We start from the raw sequence: 23452 nt of genomic DNA, 5'->3' as shown, positions 1-23452 counted from the left end.
TAGTCCATCTCTTTATAGGGGATTCTCAGGGATATATTTATTATCAAAAGTACTTGATTGCTCTGTCCAACTGCCAAAACAACTGTGTAGGAAGCAGGGAAGCTGGCCAGCATCATTGTTTAAATCCTTTTTAGGGAATATCTTTATAAAGAATAAAAGCCTTGCTGAGAATCCCCTATGAAGAGACGGACTAGTCCAAAACATGTCATTTCTGTCAGATTTCTACTGCCTACTGTAAGTGACAGCAACATAGGAGAAAAGTAATTTATGGCTCATTTTACTCAGCAAAAAAAATGTACTTATTTGTATATGTTTGCACATATTTTAAATTTTACAGTTTTTCACTGTAGTGCCCCTTTAAAATCTGTGTGCAGTGTGTGATAATAGATCCCTCTCTGATCAGATCTGATCAGATTTCAATCAGAGATTGAATCTAGTGGTCACCTTTTTAAGGTGGCCATACACTGATAGATTTCAGAATTAAATATATTGGAAATCTATTGAAAATGTAGCTAAATGCATTATTGCACCATTAGATCCAATGCAACTCTATGGGCCATCAATCTGCTGCCAGCAGCAAATCGACCTAGACTTTCCATCCTGTCAGATAGATCAAATCGTTTGAAATCGGTCGCTAATCGATCGGCTGATTTGAAAGAATCGATTTTTTGATCGATCAATTCTATCGAATCGATCGATGGCTGAAATCGACCAGTGTATGGGCCCCTTTAATGAGATGTGGTAAATGTACTGAGGCAAAAGACAACATAAATATTCTAGCAAACCCAGACTGGATTTATTAAGGGTATTAGCTCTTAGAGGACACCTGAAGTGAGAAGAATATGGAGGCTGCCATATTTATTTCCTTGTAAACAATACCAATTTCCTGGCAGCGCTGCTGATCTATTTGGCTGCAGTAGAGTCTGAAGTTACAGACAATGCAGTAACTTCAGACACTACTGCAGCCATACTACTGTATGCAGTTAATCCTGTCAGCTCTGACAATAATGTCAGAAACACATGTGCTGCATGCTTGTTCAGGTTCAATGGCTGTAAGTATTAGAGGCATAGGATCAGCAGGACAGCAAGGGAACTGGTATTGCTTAAAAGGAAATAAATATGGCAGCTTCTATATCCCTCTCACTTCAGTTGTCCTTTAAGTAGCAGGTGTTTCCAACTCCACCTGGATCATAGCAAACCAAAGTGAAGATTGCCAAATAAATAATCTGCAGCAAAGAGATTGTCCTGCTAGCATGTCATTGTAAATAAGATGCTAATAATTCTGGTTTGCAAGCAAATGTAATGCACGTTGTACGCGACTTGGGATTGGGCCAATGAAATTCCGCAGGAAATGTATCCGATTGGCACAATTCTAAGCTGTATACAGTTTGCATTAAATTTGTGCGCTAGCCGGCATAATTAGCATCTCTACTGTTAGTCAATAGTATGATGTGGGTAGAAACAAAAATTGTATTTTTAATAGTTTAACCACTTTAGGGCCGCGGTGTTAAACCCCCTAGTGGCCAGACCATTTTTTACTAATTGGGCCGCTGCAGCTTTAAGGCCTAGCTGCAGGGACGCACAACTCAACACACAAGTGATTTAAAACGCCCCCTCCCCCCCTTTTCTCCCCACCAACAGAGCTCTCTGTTGGTGGGGTCTGATCGCTCCCCAGTTGTTTGTTTGGTTGTTCAAAACTGTCCCTATCACAATGTTTGGCGCCAATATTTTATTTGGAAATAAAGGTGCATTTTTTCAGTTTTGGATTCATCCCTAATTACAAGCCCATAGTTTATAAAGTAACAGTATTATACCCTCTTGACATAAATATTTAAAAAGTTCAGTCCCTAAGGTAACTATTTGGTTTTTTTTTATTGTATTTTTTTTTTATTACAAAAACGAATAAAAATTGGGGAGTGTGGGAGGTAATGAGTTAATTTATTGTGTAAAACTAATGTATTTGTATATGTAAAATGCTTTAGGGTGTAGTTTTACTATTTGGCCATAAGATGGCCACAGTGAGTCTTTGTTTATGCGACCTGTAAGCGTCCGGAAGGACGCTTACAGGAAGCACTATGAGGCTGGGAAAATCACAAGGATTGCGCTGTTTCTCATAGAAGCAGCAGATCATTGTGGGGGCTTAGATCAACGAGTGGGAATGGATTTTCCTGTTCATTGATCTCCGGGCGAGTGGGCGGCGGCGTGCACGAGCGTGCGCATGAGCGGCGGGAGTGCGGACAGCGGCAGTAGCGCGGGAGGTACGGATTTCTCCGTCCCTTGGTTTAATAAGGGTGGAAAAAGAGACGGAGAAATCCGTACCGCGGGGGGTAAAGGGGTTAAAGGACACCTGAAGTGAGAGCAATAAGGTGGCTGCCATATTTATTTACTTTTAAACAATACCAGTTGCCTGGCCTCCTGCTCATCTCTCTGGCTGCGGTAGTGTCAGATTCACAGGCTGCAGTAGTATCAAGCATGCAGCTAATCCAGTCAGACTTTAGTCAGAAACATCTAATTGGCATGCTTGTTTAGGGTCTACGGCTATGAGTATTAGTGACAGAGGCTCGGAAGGACAGCCAGGCAATCTGCAATGTTTAAAAGGTAATAAATATGGCAGCCTCCATGTCCCTCTCAGTCCAGATGTCCTTTAATGCAGTTAACGTAGCATCTACTCTTCAAGCTATAGTGGACTCTCTCAGTTAACACACTACTTCACTGTAATGACTGTGCAGCCATCTTACCTTGTCAGCACACATGGACACTTTAATGTCCTGCTGGGAGATCTCAAAGTGGCGGATGTTGGCGACATAGTTTCCCGCTAGCTTCAGAATGTCAGCTGAAATGTATTCCAGCACAGCCACAATGTAGAGAGCAACGTTGTAATCCACTTTATAGCCAAGAACTTCCTACAAAGAATAAAATGCCAACAAATTAAAGTCTGCTATGTAGGAAAAAAAAATAATGAAGATATCCAAGATGTACATCAGTAAGACAGATATTGCTAGCAGTAATCAGGACTAAGGCAAAGTTTGCAGAATATGACTTTAAACAAAAGGTTAAAGGGATCTCATTAAAGAACTACTCCAACCCAGCGTCACATACTGGATCAGTACGGACAAGTGAATGTGGCTGTTTTAATTACTATAGTGATAGCAGTGTCAAGATCCTTACAGGTGAAATCTCTGGATCCTGGCCTTCTGCACACAGTGGCCACAACCCGCCACACTTCTGGCGTGTGTGCCTCCTCCTGGTGGTCCTTATTCTTCCTTCACCATAGCATTCTACGAGAGTCCTTTGTCAAATGTCCCAGTAGGAGTCACATCAAAAGAAGTGCTCCTGGGGTACACCTATCACACGCAGAAGACCAGGATCCACAAATTTCCAAGCAAAGATCGCAAATTGGACTCCAGAAGAATATGCATGATTGTCATACCCACTCACATCCATGCTTGACATAACAAAGCATTGAGTGAGGTTTGGAGAACTCCATAGTGTGACATTGGATTGAGTGTTAAAAGTGTACCTGAGATGGGCTATTTAAATGATTTTGTACTTACCCAGGGCTTCCTCCAGCCCCATGAGCACTAATCCGTCCCTCACCACCCTTCTGAGTGCCTCTGTTCTCCTAGTATCGGTTCTGGAAATCTGACTCAGCTGCGCCAGTCGCCTCATCTGCGCATGCACAGAAGAGCCAACTGGTGCAACTGAGCTAGATTACCATGACAGATACTAGGAGAAAGGAGGCACTCGGGAGGACGGCAAGGGACAGATCGGTACTCATGGGGCTGGAGGAAGCCCCGGGTAAGTATAAAATCTTTTAAAAAGCCCATCTCAAGCACACTTTAAGTAGTAATAATAGGTCATCCTTTTAAAGCCATCAGCTGAAAAATTATTTAAACACACTGACTAGCCAGCTAGCTGACTCACATATTCCAAAAATTCTGGAGATAACAGACGCAGCAGTTTAACTGCAAAGATGAAAATGTTTTTGTTTTTTAACACAAAAATATGCCTTAGGAAGAAGATCACGAATCTTAGATAAACAGGTGTGAAAAGTCTAAGTATCTCAGGCCATGATACACAATGCCTTGAATAGCGGAATACAATAAAAATGCATTAGTGGCCGAGCCTCCTCTGAAGAGATCCGAAGATATCCTTGGTTGTTTCAAAAACCGGCGCTCTGTGCTATCTGCTTGCAGCATCAGGACACTTATAAAGGTCTAAGGAAGCAGGACCTAGACAGCGAAACGTGTTGTCTGTAGTGTTTCTGATAAATCTTGTTTTCTTTAGCTATATTGCAGTTTTTTACTTCTGTAAGGTAAACTACTTTTGCCATTATAAACGGTTTTTAGAATGGTTATCATACCTTGGCTGCCTCCTCCCACCCCTTATGTTCTTGCCCCCACTGTGAACAGTGTCATAACAGCAACTAGTCCCATAGTATCTATTCCATCACATTTTTAATTTTCTGGAGAGTGACCACCTGGATCCTAAGATCACCCATGTTCCGAGTGGAAAAGGACTAGTTTTCTTCTCAGGTGCATCAGCATGGTTGCCGTTTTCGTAACCAGGATCTGTGAGTATTATTCTGTACCACAATTTTCCCATTTATCAGACATACTAAAATATATATATATATATATATATATATATATATATATATATATATATATATATATATATATATATATATATATATATATATATATATATACACATATACATATATACACATATACAACTGGTATTGTTTAAAAATTAATAAAATATGGCAGCCTCCATATCTAAGTCTCTGACCTTGGGTTCCTTTTAAGCCCTCCCTAAAAAACCCAAACTGAAACTGTGTGATGGTGGCTGCCAGTGTCTAAAATGACAAGCTGCATGCTACACCTGATGCAGAAAACTTAACAAGCATCACTGGTGGTAGGCAAAGTGCCTTATAACTGGCATGAGGCTTGCATATCAACTGCAGCTTCCACAAGCAAGCAGTTTTATGATCTATTCCCTATGAATGAAAATGACACAAGGACAAAAGCTGTCAGACTGAGTGCATCAGGCATTTGATTCATACTGGTAGCAGCTGCTGCATTGGGTGTACAACAGGTTCATTATAAGCAGACCTGGAGTCAAATGTTAGGACAATCTTCATAAGACTGCTGCAGGGCTTATAAAGCTTACATGATGTCGAGATTGTTACTGAAAGACATCCCTGAGTCACCGGCCACACCTGCTAGGCATGGATTTGGAAAGGTATCATCTGAGTACTTAATTGAGTTTAATGAAGTTCTTGGCTGACAGTCAATTCCATGCCTAGAATGCAGGAAGCAGTAACGATGTCCACTACTGTGACAAGCCAACATTAAAGGGGAACTTCAGCCTAAACAAACATACTGTCATCAAGTTACATTAGTTATGTTAATTAGAATAGATAGATAATATAATCTCTTACCCACCCTGTTTTAAAAGAACAGGCAAATGTTTGTGATTCATGGGGGCTGCCATATTTGTCATGGGGGCAGCCATCTTTTTGGTTGAAAGGAGGTGACAAGGAGCAGGAGACACAGTTCCAACTATCCTGTATCCTGATTACCCCTCCCAGCTGCACACGCTAGGCTTAAAATGTCAAATTCAAAATGTCAAAAAAAAAAAATGCACCAAAACAGCAGAACGAGAACAACAAAATCAGAAATCCCATCATGCTTTGCACAGCATCAGGGGAAAAAAGGCCGGGCAGTTTTCTTCTGTGCAGCTAAAAATGAGGCTTGTATAAGAGAAACAAAGTTCTGATGCTGTGAAACTGTTAAAGAAACACAAAGCCTTTTCAGTGCTGCTGAGTCGATTTTTAGTCCGGAGGTTCACTTTAAGCTGCTTATCTATGCAAATGCAAGGGAATCAGAACACCAGTTTAAGTACACCTGAAGTCAGAAGCACATTATGCTTCTTTAAAAGTATTTATTTCATTTATTTCCTTTAAAAGTAAACCAGAGCTTATCAAAATGCAACAAACGATACTACTTCCTCCAGCAGCATAAGCATGTGCGAGTCCTATGCTGTCCTCCCGCGGTCTGCCGTTCAGCAGTGAACAGCCTCAATAGGCTCAGTCACCTCAGTCCGGGTCTACTGCACATGCATGGGAGGTCTGCGCACGCGCAGAAGACCCATACTGCACACGACTGAGCCTATTACCACGGAGCGAGGACACATGTGACTGGCAAGGTAGCGGAGAGGAACAGTAAGTGAGCGAGTGTGGATCCGAAGCGGCATCCGTCAGAGAGGTCACCCAGGGACCACATCTGTACAACATATGCGTGTATCCACTTATCACATGCAAGTGAAATAACTTTTATCTTATGTTTAAAAACTGGTTTTACACCATATTAGCGTTTTTATTTGAAGTTGTCATTTCAGGAGCGGCATTCCTGTATCTGCAGATTTGAGTCCATACCAACCCCCCCCCCCCCCTCCCCAGGAGACAGCCATACTATCCCTGGAGAAAAACACATATATAAGTAGATAAATACTTATTTTACTTACATAATGTACCGTATGTATTGTACTGTCCACATTTTGATGTCAGTGAAATTTATAAAGTAGATAAAGAGAAAACTGTTCCAGGCATCTTCCATATTTCTCTCTGAAGCCAATCCTGATGTAATTTCCTCCCTTACACTTTTTTCTTCTCTTACCCGAAATGGTGTAAGCATTGCCAGACGTCCTCCCCACTGAGCGTTGTACTAAAAACTGCGCTGTCATATCTAGCTTGCTTTATAAACACGTGAGCAGATTGTATTTCAGCAACTTTTTCAGAGAGGTGAGATTTATTTCAATTCTCAGCCTCGAGTCGCACTGAACTGCCCTAAGCCAATCAGTAAGGAGCAGGAATGTGGGAGGGGAGATAATCTTCCCTCTTTCCAGCAACTTACCAGAACAGAACCAAGCTGACAGATAAGATTCATTACAGCAGACACATTTCTGATTATATTGTAATGCTTGCAATGCAGACTGCATGTAGACTACATAATAAACACAGAGCTGTGGGTAAATGGAATTTAATTTTATGGCTGACAATCCCACTTTTTTTTTTTTCCGTTAAACAAAGGTTCGTTTATTTGAAGATAAAACAGGTTACAAGTATAGTATTACACTGTATTAAAGCAGGTGATTTACAAGGGGCATTAAAAGTTCAGGCATACAATATACATTGCATAATGCTGAAATGCACCGTGGTTACATATGAAATCTGAATACTAATCAAGAGAGAAACAAATAAAACAGACCTGACATATGCGTTGTTTCTTTGAAACCAATGGTGTTCCTATAGATTTTTGACAATCCCACTTGAATGCCTCCAGGACTTTTGCAGAAGCAAGATGAGACTTTTTTCTGGCTTTACCCTGCACCCAAATCTTCTGGCACCTTAATTACATCTACACTGAGTAACCTAGTAACAGGATTGGCTGCAATAGCACCTCTTACAATGCAGTCAATGCCTATATCGAAGCACTGACAGGGCTCTAGTACAATGTCCCTGCTTACTCATCACAGCATGCTCCACTAACTTTCATAGAGCTGTCAGATTCCACAGAGGCACAGACCATATCGTGCCGGCAAGTGCTTCCTTTTGTCCAGAGTCACAGATTGCCCAGCAAGCTTATGGTGAACCAGAACTACTTGGAATGGGCAAGGGGCTAAAAAGGACCAGAAAACCCAACTTTATAGACCTGAACTCAGAACTTCCTTTCTATTCTAAAAGATAAGCAACAGCATAATAACCTTTAAAGAAAAACATTTCTTTGTTACAGCTGTTACAAATCCTGCAATAAATCTGCATTTTGTCTACTTCTTGCTTTCAAGAAAGCAGAAATATTGTTAACATCCGGTGTTTACCAATTAGATTATCTGCCGTGGCAGTCAGCTAACTGGTGAGAGATCATATTACAATCTTGTAGTCACAGATGATGGGGAATTAAGACAGGCTAAACTCTCTAAAGACATACAGGGTGCATTTCTAAAGGTAGCCATACACTGGTCGATTTGCCATCAGATTCGACCAACAGATAGATCCCTCTCTGATCTAATCTGATCAGAGAGGGATCGTATGGCCACCTTTACTGCAAACAGATTGTGAACCGATTTCAGCCTGAAACCATTCACAATCTGTTGTGGTGGTGCGGCTGCCGCCGCTCCCGCCCGCATACATTACCTGCTCCGCCGGCGCGACTCCAGTCCCCAGGTCTCCGCTGTCTTCTCCGCTCTGGTCTCCAGGTCCAGCATGCTTTACTTCTTCCTGCCCGGCAGGAAGTTTAAACAGTAGAGCGCCCTCTATTGTTTAAACTTCCTGCCGGGCAGGAGGAACTGAAGCATGCCGGAGACCAGACCAGCGCAGACACGGAGCAGCGGTGACCGGGGGTAGTCGCGCCAGCGGAGCAGGTATATGTATTGCCACTCTATTGTGTCGGTCGTCGGGCACTCGAACTCCGCGCTCCCTACCCGCGGGCGATCGACGGTAATTTTTCCGCACGGAGCGATCGATGGGATCGGACGAAATGGATCGAAATTCAGCGTGTAGCGTGAACGATTGGCAGCAGATTTGATCCCAGTGATCGAATCTGCTGTCGAAACGCCGGCAAATCGGGCAAGTGTATGGCCAGCTTTAAGGTTTTCCTTCTGTTCAAGAGTTCAGGTCCACTGTAAAACAGATGGTATTTGTGATTATTCAGATTAGAGTGAGTCATCATATTCTGTCCAGAGACTGCAGAGAAATAGCTGGCTACTGTAGCCTTCTGAGCCCCATCACTAGATTAAATAGCTACCATAATTTAAGTTAAATATACTTTAGGACTGAGAGAAAATAAAACAAAACAAAGTAATTTGATATTAGCACAAAGTTTTCATTAAACACAATCTGTGTTACATTTCACGTCATTCCAAATATAACTATTACATATTCTCTTTATTAATCCAGTAAACAAATGGGAAAGCAGGAAAAGGAAAGTGAAAGAATAATACAGTAGACAGAAAGACAAAAATAAGAATTTTATTTAGAAGGGCGAGGTGGGGGTAGGGGATTTCCTAGTCCCTACAATCAAACATCCTCTTATGGAAACCACATTCCTAATAGACTAAAAGGTCATCTAAAAAGGCTTATAAAGTAGCGTAGCTTAGGAGCTCTGGGCCCCAGTGGAAGTTTTACATTGGGCCCCCTCAAGCGCTCTATTATGTGGAGCAACAAAACCTGGCAAGGACAGGTGCAGCATCAGTGATGTGTAGGCGGGGGAAGAGAACAGTCTATTAATGGTTACAACTAATCAAAGTATCTATAGAAGTGATCATAACCAGCATAGCATCAACAGAGCTAGTACAGTGGTTGAAGGGGTCCCTGGAGCAACTGGAAGAGATGATCAGGACAGTTACCTTCAGCAAGGGATGGATTTTGTCGACTGGCAGAAGCAGAGGATTCCGTCGCTTTCGTTTTTCTATTGCTGACTGAGCATCGGCAATGGCCCATTTATCAATCGGGTGGGGAAACGTTTTCTGGACTCTCTCCTGAGAAAAAAGAAAACCAACAAGCAAATGATGTGAAGCGGTAAAAAAATAACGTATAATAAGAGAACACTTTTTTTGTGTAATCTTTTATTACTCTGGTACACAGAAACCAATATCTGAGAGCACATCCACTGCCTTATATGACAGATAACCAGAAGATCAAAACAGTCAATACTTAAATATGGCCAGAGTGTTTACATGAAGGGCTGATGCAACTATTAAAATGTTAATAGTGTGGTCACATATTGAGAAGACTGGACTCTTAGGAGAAATCCTTGATGCTTGGAAAAATTGAGAGCAAAAGCAGAAGAGGCCGGCAGAGGCTAAGATGGATGGACAGCACGTGGGAAGCTATTAACAACAGCTGGGGAGGGGGGGTGATTAAAGGACAACTGAAGCAAGAAGAATATGGCTGTCAATTATTTCCTGTTAAACTATACCAGTTGCCGGGCAGCCCTGCTGGTCTATGTGGCTGCAGTAGTCCCTGAATAACACCAGAATCGAGTATGCATCAGAACTGACAATCATGTAAGGAACCTCTAATCTGCTGCATGCTTGTTCAGGGTCTACGACTAAAAGTATTAGAGGCAGAGAATCAGCAGGACAGCCAAGCAACTGGTATTGCTTAAATGGAAATAAATATGGCAGCCTCCATATCCCTCTCACTTCAGTTGTCCTGTAAGGTTAGGCATCAGGAAGGGGAAGGGTGTGTTTGGGATGGGGAAGGGGGGTTGAGGCGGTTAAGCGTCAGGAAGGGGGTGGGTTAAGGTTAGGCATTTGGAGGGTATGGTGGTTAGGGATAGGCATTGGAAGGGGGAGAATTCTCTATGAGAGTAGGGTTAGGTTTAGCTGCCCAAATTTCCCGGTGCCTTTATTTCACATACGCTGAAATCAGGACTATAGAACTTGTTAAATTTAAAGCCTGGGAAGGACAAACTTATTTCAATTTCCAAAGCATTTTTCTTCGTGGACCGGCGGGGGTGGGGTGGGGAGACACACGTCCTAGTGGACAGTGTAGTGCGCAGCGGGTTACGGGGGTAGAGGGGTGGGGCTGGGGTGCGGCGGCATAGCTAGCATAGTTGCCCCAGTATAGGGAGTTTAGTTGCCCCAGTATGGCTAGTATAGTTACCCCAGTATAGCTAGAATAGTGTCCCAGTATAGCTAGCATAGTGTCCCCGTATAGCTAGTATATTATTATTTATTGTATTTATAAAGCGCCAACATCTTACGCAGCGCTGCACAATAGATAAATGGGTTAACATACAGGTAGAACATACGGAAACTCACAACAAAACAAGATCATGCAAATGATTTGATAACAATACAGTGTCATAGGTCAAAATAGAGACTGTTCGAGTCTACAAGAGGGGTGGTTGCGAGTAAGATTGCATAATCAAGCTGGATACGTTAGGGAGGAGGGCCCTGCTGGAGGCTTACAATCTAAAGGGTGGGGTGGAGACAATAGGTGCGTCTTTTGAGAGGGGGTCTAACAGAACATATTATGGTGCTGGTGTAGGGGGGTATGCGAGCGTGAAGAGGTGAGTCTTGAGAGCTTGTTTGAAGGAATTAAAGGTGGGGGCGAGTCTGACGGCTGGTGGGAGAGAGTTCCAGAGAGTAGGGGCGGCCCTGGTGAAGTCCTGCAATCGTGCGTGTGACTGAGTTATGCGTGGTGCGACTAGGCGCAGGTCATTGGAGGATCGGAGGGGGCGGGCTGGTATGTGTCTGTGGACCAGATCAGAGATGTAGGTTGGGCAGGTCTTGTGCACTGATTTGTAGGCAAAGCACAGGATTTTGAAATTGATCCTAAAGCTGATGGGGAGCCAGTGTAGTGCTTTACAGAGCGGAGTTGTAGAGGCGCTGCGGTGAGAAGAATGTATCAGTCTGGCTGCCGCATTCATTACCAATTTAAGTGGGTCAGTACGGTTAGAGGGGAGGCCAGATAAAAGAGAATTGCAGTAGTCTAGGCGGGAGATGACAAGGGCATGGATAAGGAGTTTAGTGGTGTCAGGGGACAGGTAGGAGCGGATCTTGGAGATGTTGCGGAGGTGGAAGTTGCAGGATCTGGCAATACCTTGGATGTGGGCGGTAAAGGAAAGTTCAGAGTCCAGAATAACGCCTAAACAGCGGGCTTGGGAGGTAGGGTGGATTATAGTATTTTCAATAGTGACGTGCAGATCTGGGAGGGGTGCAGCTGTGCGGGGTGGGAATATTAGAAGCTCAGTCTTGTCCAAATTAAGCTTCAGGTACCTGGCAGCCATCCAGGAAGAAATGGATGTGAGGCAGGCAGAGACTTTGTCCATGGTAGAGGAGGAGAGGTCTGGGGTGTGGAGATATATCTGGGTGTCGTTGGCATACAGGTGGTAATTGAAGCCCATGGAGGAGATGATTTTGCCAATTGAGGCAGTATAGAGTGAGAACAGTAGGGGTCCTAGGACGGAACCTTGAGGAACACCAACTGAGAGGGGTGTAGGAGTGGATGAGGAGCCATTGAAAAATGTTGTAAAGGAGCGGTTGGAGAGGTAGGAGGAGATCCAGGCTAAGGCTAGGTCCTGAATGCCCATTAGCTGCAGGGAGTGGAGGAGGAGGGAGTGGTCGACAGTGTCAAATGCCGAGGAGAGGTCCAGGAGGAGCCGGATGGAGTATTTACCTTCGGCTTTGGCAAGGGCGAGGTCATTTACCACTTTGGTGAGGGCGGTTTCTGTAGAATGGGCTGTGCGAAAACCAGATTGCAGGGGATCGAGAAGGGAGTTGGAGTTAAGGAAGTTGGTCAGGCGTTGGTGTGCCAGGCGTTCAAGAATTTTTGAGGCAAAAGGGAGGAGAGAGATTGGGCGGTAGTTGGATGGCAGAGCAGGGTCAAGTGAAGATTTCTTTAGTAGGGGAAGCACAGTGGCCTGTTTGAATACGGAGGGGAAGATGCCGGTGGAGAAGGAGAGGTTGAACAGATGGGTGAGGACAGGGGCCAGATCAGAAAAATGTGGGCGCAGAGAATCAGATGGGACCGGATCTAGGGGGCAGGAAGTGGCAGGTGAAGTTGCCAGCAGCTGGTTGACTTCCTCCACCGTGACAGGATTGAAGGAGGTAAGGGAGGAGACAGAGGAAGGAGTCGGATGTGGTGGGGAGGCGGGGGCGATAGAGTGGAGGAGAGAAATATCCCTCCGGATGGTTGTAATTTTGTTGATAAAGTAATTTGATAGGTCAGTGGCTGAGAGGGTGGAGGTTGGGGGGGGGGGGGGGGGGAGGTGTGGGGTTAAGTAGGGCATTGAAGGTGGCAAAAAGACGACGTGGGTTGGAGGCTTGGGTAGCGATCAAGTGAGTGAAGTATATCTGTTTACTATCAGCGAGGGCAGCATGGTACGTCTGCAACTTGGTCTTGTATCCCAGGAAATCATTGTTGTTGCGGGATTTCCTCCATTTGCGTTCTGCAGCTCGTGTCTCATTTTGTAATTTTCTTGTGAGGGCAGTGTGCCAAGGTTGGGGGTTGGGGCGACTGTTGGTACGAAAGGTCAGGGGAGCCGCATGGTCTAAGGCTGCAGAGAGGTTACTGTTGTATTGAGCTGCCGCTTCGTTGGGGCAGGTTAGGCTGGGGAGGGAGGAGGAGAGAGAGTGGAGGGGTGTGGCTAGTACATAGGGGTCAAGGTTGCGCAGATCTCTCTGCCAACGTCCAGTTTAGTATAGTGGGCAGTATAGCTAATATAGTCCCAGTATGGGCAAGTAGTGCCCCAGTATAGCTAGTATAGTGCCCAGTTTAGCTAATATAGTGCCCAGTATAGCTAGTAAAGTGCCCAGTATAGTTAGGTAGTGCCCCAGTATAGCTAGTATAGTGCCCAGTATAACTAGTATAGTGCCCAGTATAGCTAGTATAGTGGCCAGTATAGCTAGTATAGTGGCCAGTATAGCTAGTATAGTGCCCCAGTATAACTAGTATAGTGCCCCAGTATAACTAGTATAGTGCCCCAGTATAACTAGTATAGTGCCCCAGTATAACTAGTATAGTGCCCCAGTATAACTAGTATAGTGCCCCAGTATAACTAGTATAGTGCCCCAGTATAACTAGTATAGTGCCCCAGTATAACTAGTATAGTGCCCCAGTATAACTAGTATAGTGCCCTAGTATAACTAGTATAGTGCCCAGTATAACTAGTATAGTGCCCAGTATAACTAGTATAGTGCCCAGTATAGCTAGGTAGTGCCCCAGTATAGCTAGTATAGCGCCCCAGTATGGGTAGGTAGTGCCCTAGAATAGCCCCCCTCGCGCGGCTGCCGCTGCTGTTACCTTAGCCAGCGGCCACTTCCTCTATATTCCCCTCTCCTGCCCGTGTAACTGATTCACAGCAGCGCGCCCCGCGGCTGCTGTGATGAGGCAGGAAGCAGGAGAGAGAGAGTGGCTTCCTGTAGCGGCGATGTGTATCGCCGTTACTATAGGAACCGCTCTCTCCTGCTTCCTGCCTCATCACAGCAGCCGCGGGGCGCGCTGCTGTGAATCAGTTACACGGGCAGGAGAGGGGAATATAGAGGAAGCGGCCGCTGGCTAAGGTAACAGCAGCGGCAGGCGGGGGGGGGCAAGAGGACTGCTGGTCCGTGGGACATTTGCAGTTGGGCCGTGGACCGGTGGTTGGGGACCCCAGCTTTAAAAGGGCATTTTCAAGATGACAAGATATGAAACTATCACCTAGAAGAAAACTCAGGAAATAAAAAAAAAGTCAACTGCAAATGGGGCAAATGTCTTGTTGTATGGGAGAGAAGTTAGAACCTTTGAGCTTTTACCAAGTTTTTCACACCCTGTACCAGGGACCACTAGGGTTCTCCCAAAAGCAATGCAGGTCCATTGGGTTCTTACAGACCAGAAGTGAAGGACAATCTCCCTGGTAGCACTAACAGGTTATTGTAATAAATGAGAAGCCTGCCACTGTATTAAAGCTGCTTTGTTTCATAGGTGAAAAAACAGGAATCCAATGGCTCAGCACTGCACAGGGTATGAGTGCTACAGTATAAAACCACAGTTAAATAGTCATTCAAGGTCTTGGCACTGATCAAATATACATGCACCAAAGAATACCACAACATGTTGCCCAGTGGACTGCACCACAATTACATATTTAGCCATGTAATCTCAGCTTTGATGTTCTTGGTGCAGAGTACATGTCCTCGGGTGCATTGTGTCCAGAATTTGGGCAATAAAGTTGTGTGTGGACAGTTTGGCTCTTGGTGCTTTATACCTAATTTTTCATACCATTTTTTCCAATTAATAAAATAATTTGCACCACTGCCAATTTCTTATTCAAAAAGAAAATATATTTAGCATGTATGCACTGTCACAGACAACTACTTCCAAACGGGGGGTTTGGAAGTAGTTGCCTGTGACAGTGCATACATGCTAAATATATTTCCTTTTTGAATAAGAAATTGCACCCCCCCCCCCCCCCCCAAGTTGTACCGAGTACCGTATTTAGCACCAGGGGTGGTCATTCTATGGTCATGTGGTATAGTATTTGACACAGGGGTATAATCATTGATATGGAATTGAGGGGGGAAGGGAAGCATGCACTCGGACGGGTGATGGTGGTAATGTTTAGGGAAACTGACATCTCTTGCCATAAAATACAGCGTGCCGAGCTGTCAGAGCCTGAATTACCAAAGGAGATTTATAGAACTTATCCCCATAGCATTTTTAAGACTTCAGAGGTATAAACTGATTGGATAGTGTTTTAAGGGCTCTGCCTCTGACACAGGAGACTAGGGTTTAAATCGCGGCTCTTCCTGTTCAGAAAGCAAGCACCTATTCAGTGAGGAGACCTTGGGCAAGACTCATTTACCAGAGATGGTACACTAGCGCTAATTTATACTTACCTGGGGCTTCCTCCAGCCCCATAAGCACCATGGCTTCCCTCACCGTCCTCTTCAGCCCCTCCTTTTTGATGGTACAATTCCCAGTAATCTAGTTAGTCGCCGGCAGTCGAGGGCTTCTGCGCATGCACAGCTCGGCTACGCTCCCCTCCGCGCTCCAGTCCCCTGGATCATTCTGCACTGATGCCATACTCTGGAGCAGAACAATCCAAGGGACAGAAGTACGAACGGGGGGAGCGGGTGCTGCTGAGCCGCGCATGCGCAGAAGGCCGTGACTGCCCGGATTACCAGAATCAGAATTTATTTCGCCAAGTACAGCGGAGCTGTACTCGGAATTATTTGTGGTACACATGGCATAGGCATAGTATAGGGAGACAAGACGTACAACACAACACAAACAGTTGGAATTACAGTAATGGTGTGGGTCTGACCCACGTTAGTGACAGACCACGGTCATCAGTTAGTGTTCCTGCTGGCATTCAGGAACAGTTCAATACTAATAATAGTCATGATGGTGGCCCCCATAGTGCCCAGGGCAGTGAGAACCAGGGCGGGCTTCGGTGAGAACTGGCTGGAAGGCCCCGCTAGGGCATGTCAGAAGGCGGGCCTGACGGGGGGAGGTTGGAGTTCAGCAGCCGAACCGCTTGGGGGAAGAAGGTGTTCTTCCGTCTGGAGGTTTTGCATGGTATAGTCCTGTAGCGGCGGCCCAATGGGAGGAGATTGAAGTAGCATCTGCCTGGGTGAGAGGGGTCACGGGAGATCACAGTGGCCCTCTTCATCATCCTAGCGGAGTGGAGGAGATCAAGTGATGGTAGGGGTGACCCGATGATCCTCTCTGCATCAGTTATGACTCTCTGTAGTTTGTATTTTTCACTGGCCGTTGCACCCATGTACCATACAATGATTGAGGAGCAGAGGATGGATTCTATGGTGGCAGTATAGAAGCTGGCCAGCAGCTTCCTGGGCAAGCCGAATCTCTTTAGTTGGCGCAAGAAGAATAACCTCTGCTGAGATTTCTTCTGAATGTTGGTGGTGTTCTGCCCCCACTTCAGGTTGTTGGAAAGAGTCGTGCCAAGGAACCGCACGGATGTCACCTAGAGACTTCGGTACCCTCAATGAGGACAGGTGGGAGGGGGGGGAGGATTCTTCCTGAAGTCCACGACTAGTTCAACGGTTTTAGCACCGGAAGTCATAGCAGCGTAAAAGAGGATCTGAGGAGGGTGGCAAGGGAGGCCACGGTACTTATGGTGGAGGAAGCCCCAGGTAAGTATAAATTAGCGCTAGTAAACCATCTCAGGTTCACTTTAAAGTACAACTGTAGTGAGACGGATATTGAGGCTGCCATATTTATTTCCTTTTGAACAATAAAAGTTGCCTGGCAGCCCTGCTGAACTATTTGGCTGCAGTAGTGTCTGAATCACACCAGAAACAGACATGCAGATCATCGTGTCAGATCTGACAATAATGTCAGAAACACCTGATCTGCTGCATGCTTGTTCAGGGTCTAACGGTATTAGAGGCAGAGGATAAGCAGGACAGCCAGGTAACTGGTATTGTTTAAAAGGCAATAAATATGGCAGCCTCCATTTCCCTCTCACTTCAGTTGTCCTACTGCCTATAGAGCATACCCTAGAGGCTGCAGCTCTGGCGCTGAGTCCGCTCGGTGAAAAGCAAAATATACTATAAATGTTCTGGGTCTCAATTGATGGTTCATGATTGTTTTGACTAACAAGCAAGTATCATCTTCTGTACCCAGCAAATCTTGGGCGAGTAGAAATTGGCTGGGGTGAATAATTGGTGTAATTTCCCACCTGCAGCAGCAGCAGTAAGCCTCCTGCATCTCCTTCCCTCACGTCTCGCTGGGATACTACACAAAGCTTGACCAACTCCGGCATGACTATGACTGGCTGCTAGCAGACTGTTGGATTAAGTAATCACAAATGATCCGTTTGCCTAACAAAGACTAGTGTCTGCACGCAGCTATACTACTCATGCAAGTATGACCTGCCAAGTCCTGGTCAGAGGCCTCCCAGTGATCACAGCCCGCTGGCACGTCTATTGTATATTATAGATCATTCACCTCTCCCAGTCTGTGCAGAAAATGCTCAGAGGGACTGATGCAGAGACCACAATCTATTCCTAGAAATTACTCATTGAAATGAGAGTCATTTATAATCCATCTAGAGAGACTATTGACAAGAGTGAGACAAAATGTCTTAAAAACTTAAATGCAGGTCTTGGCTATGAACCAGGAGAGCCGTGCCAAACCTACCCGCAAACAAAGCCAGGCTCCAACCGCAATTCATCTCCATTATACAGAAATGAAGAATTATTACTAGACTCCAACATTTAACATTAAATATACCAGAATCTCAGCCGACTTCCTGGGTGGCTGGGCACCGCCTTAAAACACCATATTTACATGTCAGAACGGGGGGGGGGGGGGGGGGGGGATCTATGTGTTTCAAATGAAATAGGGATCGGAGGACTTTTTAAATGAACATGGTTTCAAAATCCTTTAACTTGGAGATTTCCTAATTTTTAATTGGGCTAATGGCGACTAAGGAACACATTTTCCCTTCCCTTTTGCAGGCCTGCTGTGTAAGGATGGCATATCTACACAGGCTATCCCCTCCATACAGTTCCTCATTAACCTCCCTGGCGGTAATCCCAAGTGTAGCTCGGGCTAGCCACCGGGAGCTCAATGGAGAGTATAGTGCGCAGTGGCGCTTTTACTCACCTCCCGGGGGATCCAGATGTCGGTAGCCGTTCAGCTTCCTCTCTTCAGAGGCTCTGAATCAATCTGGTGAGATTGCAGTCATCGCTCTCACTACAGAGTTACAGTGCCACCCGGAGGACGGAGGTAAAATTGCAGCGCTGGAGCCCAGGGTGGCGAGAGAGCAGGGGCTGCTGCAGACACTCTGGCGGCATGATTTTTTTCCTTATTTTAGGGTCTGAAACATTTTAAAAAGACCCTAAAATCCAGAAATAATCATAGTGCCAGGGAGGTTAATATCCGGATATCATCCATCTTGGTACCTTCGTTCCTCCCAAGATATCCTCTTGTTATCCAGTTTCGTTACCTATCCAGTCGGCTCTACTGTGTAGGCGGCTCGCACCTGTGCGGTAGAGGGGGACAAATCAGGCTCTGCTTTTTCTGCCGGGGCCCAAGTGGAGAGACTACTTCACCTGCGCGCATGCAGACAAGGAGATCTTTGTGGGGTTCTAGCACTTGATTCCTTCTGCTTAGCAGGTCGAGGGAAGCCTCTTTAGGATCCAGAGTATTCTCCCTCCTGAGGTAAGATCAACCCCACCCCCCCATGCTATTTTTTTGCCATTTAGGCCACTGCTGCTTTAAGGCCTCTCTGCAGGGCTGTACAACTCAGTACACAAGTGATCCCCCCCCCCCCCCCGTTTTCTGCCCACCAACAGAGCTTTCTGTTGATTAGCTCTGATTGCTCCCCTTATGTTGGTTTGTTTTTTCATAAATATTTATTTCCTTTTTGTAGGATGTATTAAGCAGCCAGAGAACAGTGATTGAAGCCAAAAAAGGGCAAGAATAGGAATACAAACACCTTGACAAGTAGTTATGGTCATATCTATGAGAAGTCATGGAGAAGCACGTGATCAGTTTGGTCAGATATGCAAGTCTCTGATTTGCTAGTCACGACCGTGTGCTAAAAGCAGGCTGTAATGACAGGCTGTCTACATGTGGGTTTGATGTGGCTCTAAAGTTTAAAGCTATAGACTTGCTATACACCAGCGGTTCTGGATGCAAGCCTGGCTTCAGGGGCATAAAGAGATAATTTGCATATTCAGAAGCAGTGCATTGTGGGTAAATAGATGTTCACTTAAAGAGAACCCGAGGTGGGGATCTTAGAGTTAAATCTATACACAGAGGCTGGGTCTGGCTATAGTGCCCAGCCTCTGTTGCTAGTTGAATATTCCCTACATCCCCCATGCGCTCTGCACGAGCTCATAAATTACAGCCACGCTGTCGGGCTCTGTTTACCTTTCTAGTGCCACTCACGCCGCCCCCCCCCCCCCCCCGCAGAGCGCCGGTCCCCGCCCGCGTCCCTTCTCTCTAATCAGCGGCGAGGGAAGGGACGTGGGCGGGGATCGGCGCTCTGCAGGAGGCGGGGGAGCGGCGTGAGTGGCACTAGAATGGTAAACCGAGCCCGCTGCGACAGGCTCAGTGTCGCTTGCGCGGCTGTAATTTATGGGCTCGTGCAGAGCGCATGGGGGATTTAGGAAGTATTCAACTAGCAACAGAGGCTGGGCACTATAGCCAGACCCAGCCTCTGTGTATAGATTTAACTCTAAGATCCCCACCTCTGGTTCTCTTTAAAGAGACTCTGTACTCTAAAATTCTTACAATAAAAAGCATACCATTCTATTCATTATGTTCTCCTGGGCCCCTCTGTGCTGTTTCTGACACTCCCTGTTGCAATCCTGGCTTGTAATTGCCAGTTTTAGGCAGTGTTTACAAACAAAAGACATAGCTGCTAACCAGCAGGTGATAGGCTATGGAGAGGGTGTGTATAGCTTCTGCCTATTAACAGCAGACTGCACATTCCGTCGTGAACTCGACACAGGAGAGATTAGATTATTTAACAGAGATAACACAGCCACTGTGCAATTAGGAAAGGCTGCAGTAACACAGACCACATTAGAACAGGCATAGGAACTTATAGGATAGAAGAAATAAGGCTGAAAATTTTGTTACAGAGTCTCCTTAAAGCTGAATTATCGCAAGTACCTTCTGTTTTAAGAAGGCAAATCTCACCAAGTATTGACAAGTGGAAATGTGTAACGGCTAGATGACTTAGCAGGAATATATACAAAAACTGCAAGTCTCATGGGGTATTACTAGCTTGTAGTGGTTATTACCTATCCAAACTAATTCAAGGAAAGACAGCCGAGGTGAACTGGCAAAAGGGCCAAGAATTAGTTTTCTCCCGCATCATAAAAGCATAGTGATAAATGTATTATTTTTCACTTTAGACATAGGTAGGGACATTAGAGCCCCACTAAGGTACTCTGCGGACCACTGTGTACCAATGTATGCCAGTGCTATAAACAGGTAATTACCTCCACATCCTGAACAGTCCTGGGTTGAGCGATACATAGCTTATTGAGGAGCTGGAGGATGAGTTCTTCTATGTAATATAAGGAGTCTTCTTTAGCCGACAGAGTTGGGTGCACTTGTTGCAGGACCTGCAATAGAATTAAGGCACGTTAAAATGGTTCATCACAGAACTGGTGCATTTATTAATTTGCTAATGTGATAAACTTCTTGATTTCTGTATAACAAGCCTGTTGGGGTAAAATACATTTATATCTGTATTGCCATCAACATCTGACACCACAGGTTCTCTTTCCAAAGGCTTCAGTGTTGGCGCTAGTCTAGTTTAGGGGACCCAGCAGGAAACCTCATAGGGAAATTCCACTAACGTGATTGGGTAGAAGGCACCCTCTCTTGAACCGCTAGGTTTCAGGAAGGTTGTAGTAAACTACACTCACACTGTTTGGCCAATCACAATGCTTCATGCTGTAAAGGGTGCTGTGATTGGAGAACTGTTCCCTATGAGATTGCCTGCTGGGTCCCCTAAACTGGACTAGCGCCTCAATGTTTGGGCCCTCAAAATGTACCCCACATTTGTTTTCCATTTATCATGTGCCATACGGAAACTTTTACTGCTTGACATAACTGCTTTCTATCCTCAAGCACAAGGGGGGAATCACAGAGTCCTTTCTAGTGAAGTACTTTTTAAAAGCGCAAAAGTAAACATGAAACACAAGTGTTGCAGTCAGGAAGTGCTCGTTGCCTGCTTTACATGAGCGTAAGGCTGCTTTGACAAAACAATGAAGCACACTATGCTAAAATCAAAGCAAAGCAACAGGGCAGGTTTTGTGCTTTGTGTTGCTTTGCTTTGCTTTCAACACTAAAGTAAAGGCCACCTCTGCCAAGAATCTCGTGTTTGTACGGTGGCCCCTGACCCACCTCAATGCATTGGAGGTCGGTCCACCTTGCCAATTGACTCAGTCAAATGCAGGCTGAGGGCACTGTTATACTTACCCCACCCATTTTGTGCTGTGTCGTCGTCTCTCCTCCCTCTCCACTGGAACAGAGCATGTTGCTAGGCTATAGGACAGCAACACATCTGTATATCCTTGGACTGTTGCGCCAAGTGATCGAGTCCTAATTCTTGCCAGGTGACCGTCCTTGTATGTGTACACAAGGCTTTATAATTTAACAATAGACACTGTGTGGTTTAAGAATATACCAACTTCAACTTTGGGTTATATTGTGCTTTAAAGTGAGTACTGTAGGGGGGTAGGGGAAAAAGAAAAAAAAAAAGTTGAACTTACCTGGGGCGTCTAATGGTCACCCGCAGACATCCTGTGCCCACGCAGTCACTCACCGATGCTCCGGTCCCTGCCTCTGGTTCACTTCTGGAATTTCCGACTTTAAAGGCCACGCCCTCACTCCCGCTGATGTTACCAGGAGTGTATTGCGCAGGCCCAGTATAGTCTGCACCTGCGCAGTAGACTCCTGGTGACGTCAGTAGGAGCGAGGACACGGTTGCGTAGGCACAGTGGTTTTCCGACTTTAAAGTCGGAAATTCCAGAAGTAAACCGGAGGCGGGGACAGGAGCATCAGTGAGTGGCTTCGCGGGCACAGAACGTCTGCAGGGGACCATTGTAAGTTCAACACTTTTTTCCCCCACCCCCCTACAGTAGTCCTTTAAGATGTGGGATCTATAAAGGCAAAACTACCAACCATCTAGGACAAGCATCCGTCAAAGATACATAAACTTACCACTTCTCCTACTCTAATGTCCCCAGGATTTCCTTAGCAGAACAAGTACAGCTTCTTGAGTGCAAGTCTCGTCACAGATGACACCTAATGTGACTACGTTCTACTCTAAATCAAGACATACAAAAATACTGTTTGGCCAACAAAAAAAATGTATGAATTTCAATTTCAAAGCAGTTCTGAGGACATCTGTTTGGTGCAAGAATCACCTGACTAAATACTCAGAGGAACTTTCTCAGGCAGGTTAACATCTGACTGAAACTGCACATTTTTTTTCAGACTGTTGTCTTACGTCTATGAACAGACTAACAAGTGTCAGACATAAAATGTGAGGCGTTTAACCTTTCATCTCCTAGTCACATGTCTGAAAGAGACTTAAAGGAAAAATTCCACAATGCTGATAGTTCTCTGGTAGCAGAGCTTCCTGGTCCAGAGCTGCTGCCTGGCGGTGACAAAAAAAAAAAAAAAAAAAAAAAACTCTCCGCCTTACCAAGCAAACACATTTGGTGCATTCCTTGCCTCTAGCCTGAGGCTTTGATAATGCATGTTAAAAGGGACACATCTATGAAGGGAGGACTTGATCAACAAGCAAAACCAGTATCAGGGTGCACGCTCGCCAGAACAAGGTGTGTCCGCCACGGAAAAATGTCAAGGCTCCTATCGTAACCAAGACACGTTCTTTAATATTCCAATACAATGCAGTCTGTGACATAATCAGCATTGCTTAGCAGTCTAATGGAACTAAATGTACAAACCCTTTGTATTTCTTTGTAAATCTCGCCAACAGACAGGGCTGTGCAAGCTGTATCCAAGAGGCCATTTTTTTGGCCAAAAGAAACTTTAGTTGGTCATCAACTCTATTTCCATTGACAATTGAAAAAAAAAAAAAAAAGTTCATATTTTCTATTTCTCCTTACAAAAAAACTCTAGGGGCTGAGAATTTTCTGCATTTCCCTGTATGCAAATTCGGACAAGACAACACAGCCTATTAAAATCAATAGGCTGCCGTTCAATTTGCATGCAGAGGGGAGGGGGGAGGGAATCTGCATTGCGCATTTGAATGTATTGCATAGCATAGCAGTGGCATGGCAAGACTACAGGGATTCAGATGCATCTAACATCACTGGCAAGACGCATACAGGCACACGAATAATGGGTTCTCAGCTGCTGCTGCTTAGTGGCCAAACTCTAATTTAAAAGGTGCCCACTAATAATACAATCTTTTTTTGTCCAATCTTACCACTT

The 23452-nt window shown here is 45.1% G+C and overlaps 1 protein-coding gene across 2 annotated transcripts in view; it reads right to left on the bottom strand.

Moving 5' to 3' along the window:
• The window catches only part of SOS2 (SOS Ras/Rho guanine nucleotide exchange factor 2), a 133509-nt gene that overhangs the window by 61017 nt on the left and 49040 nt on the right, over positions 1-23452 (bottom strand). For both annotated transcript variants that reach the window (XM_068254184.1, XM_068254185.1), the window contains exons 2-4: positions 20479-20604; positions 9412-9543; positions 2739-2903 (exon numbers count right to left, since the gene is read on the bottom strand). In XM_068254184.1, coding sequence (XP_068110285.1) covers positions 2739-2903; positions 9412-9543; positions 20479-20604 — 423 coding nt within the window. The remainder of the gene's footprint in view (positions 1-2738; positions 2904-9411; positions 9544-20478; positions 20605-23452) is intronic.

The sequence above is a fragment of the Hyperolius riggenbachi genome, chromosome 9, assembly GCF_040937935.1.
Source record: "Hyperolius riggenbachi isolate aHypRig1 chromosome 9, aHypRig1.pri, whole genome shotgun sequence".
Classification (NCBI taxonomy): Eukaryota; Metazoa; Chordata; class Amphibia; order Anura; family Hyperoliidae; genus Hyperolius; species Hyperolius riggenbachi.
Note: the sequence above shows the minus strand (reverse complement) of the source record. Positions and strands in the feature narration are given on the sequence as shown.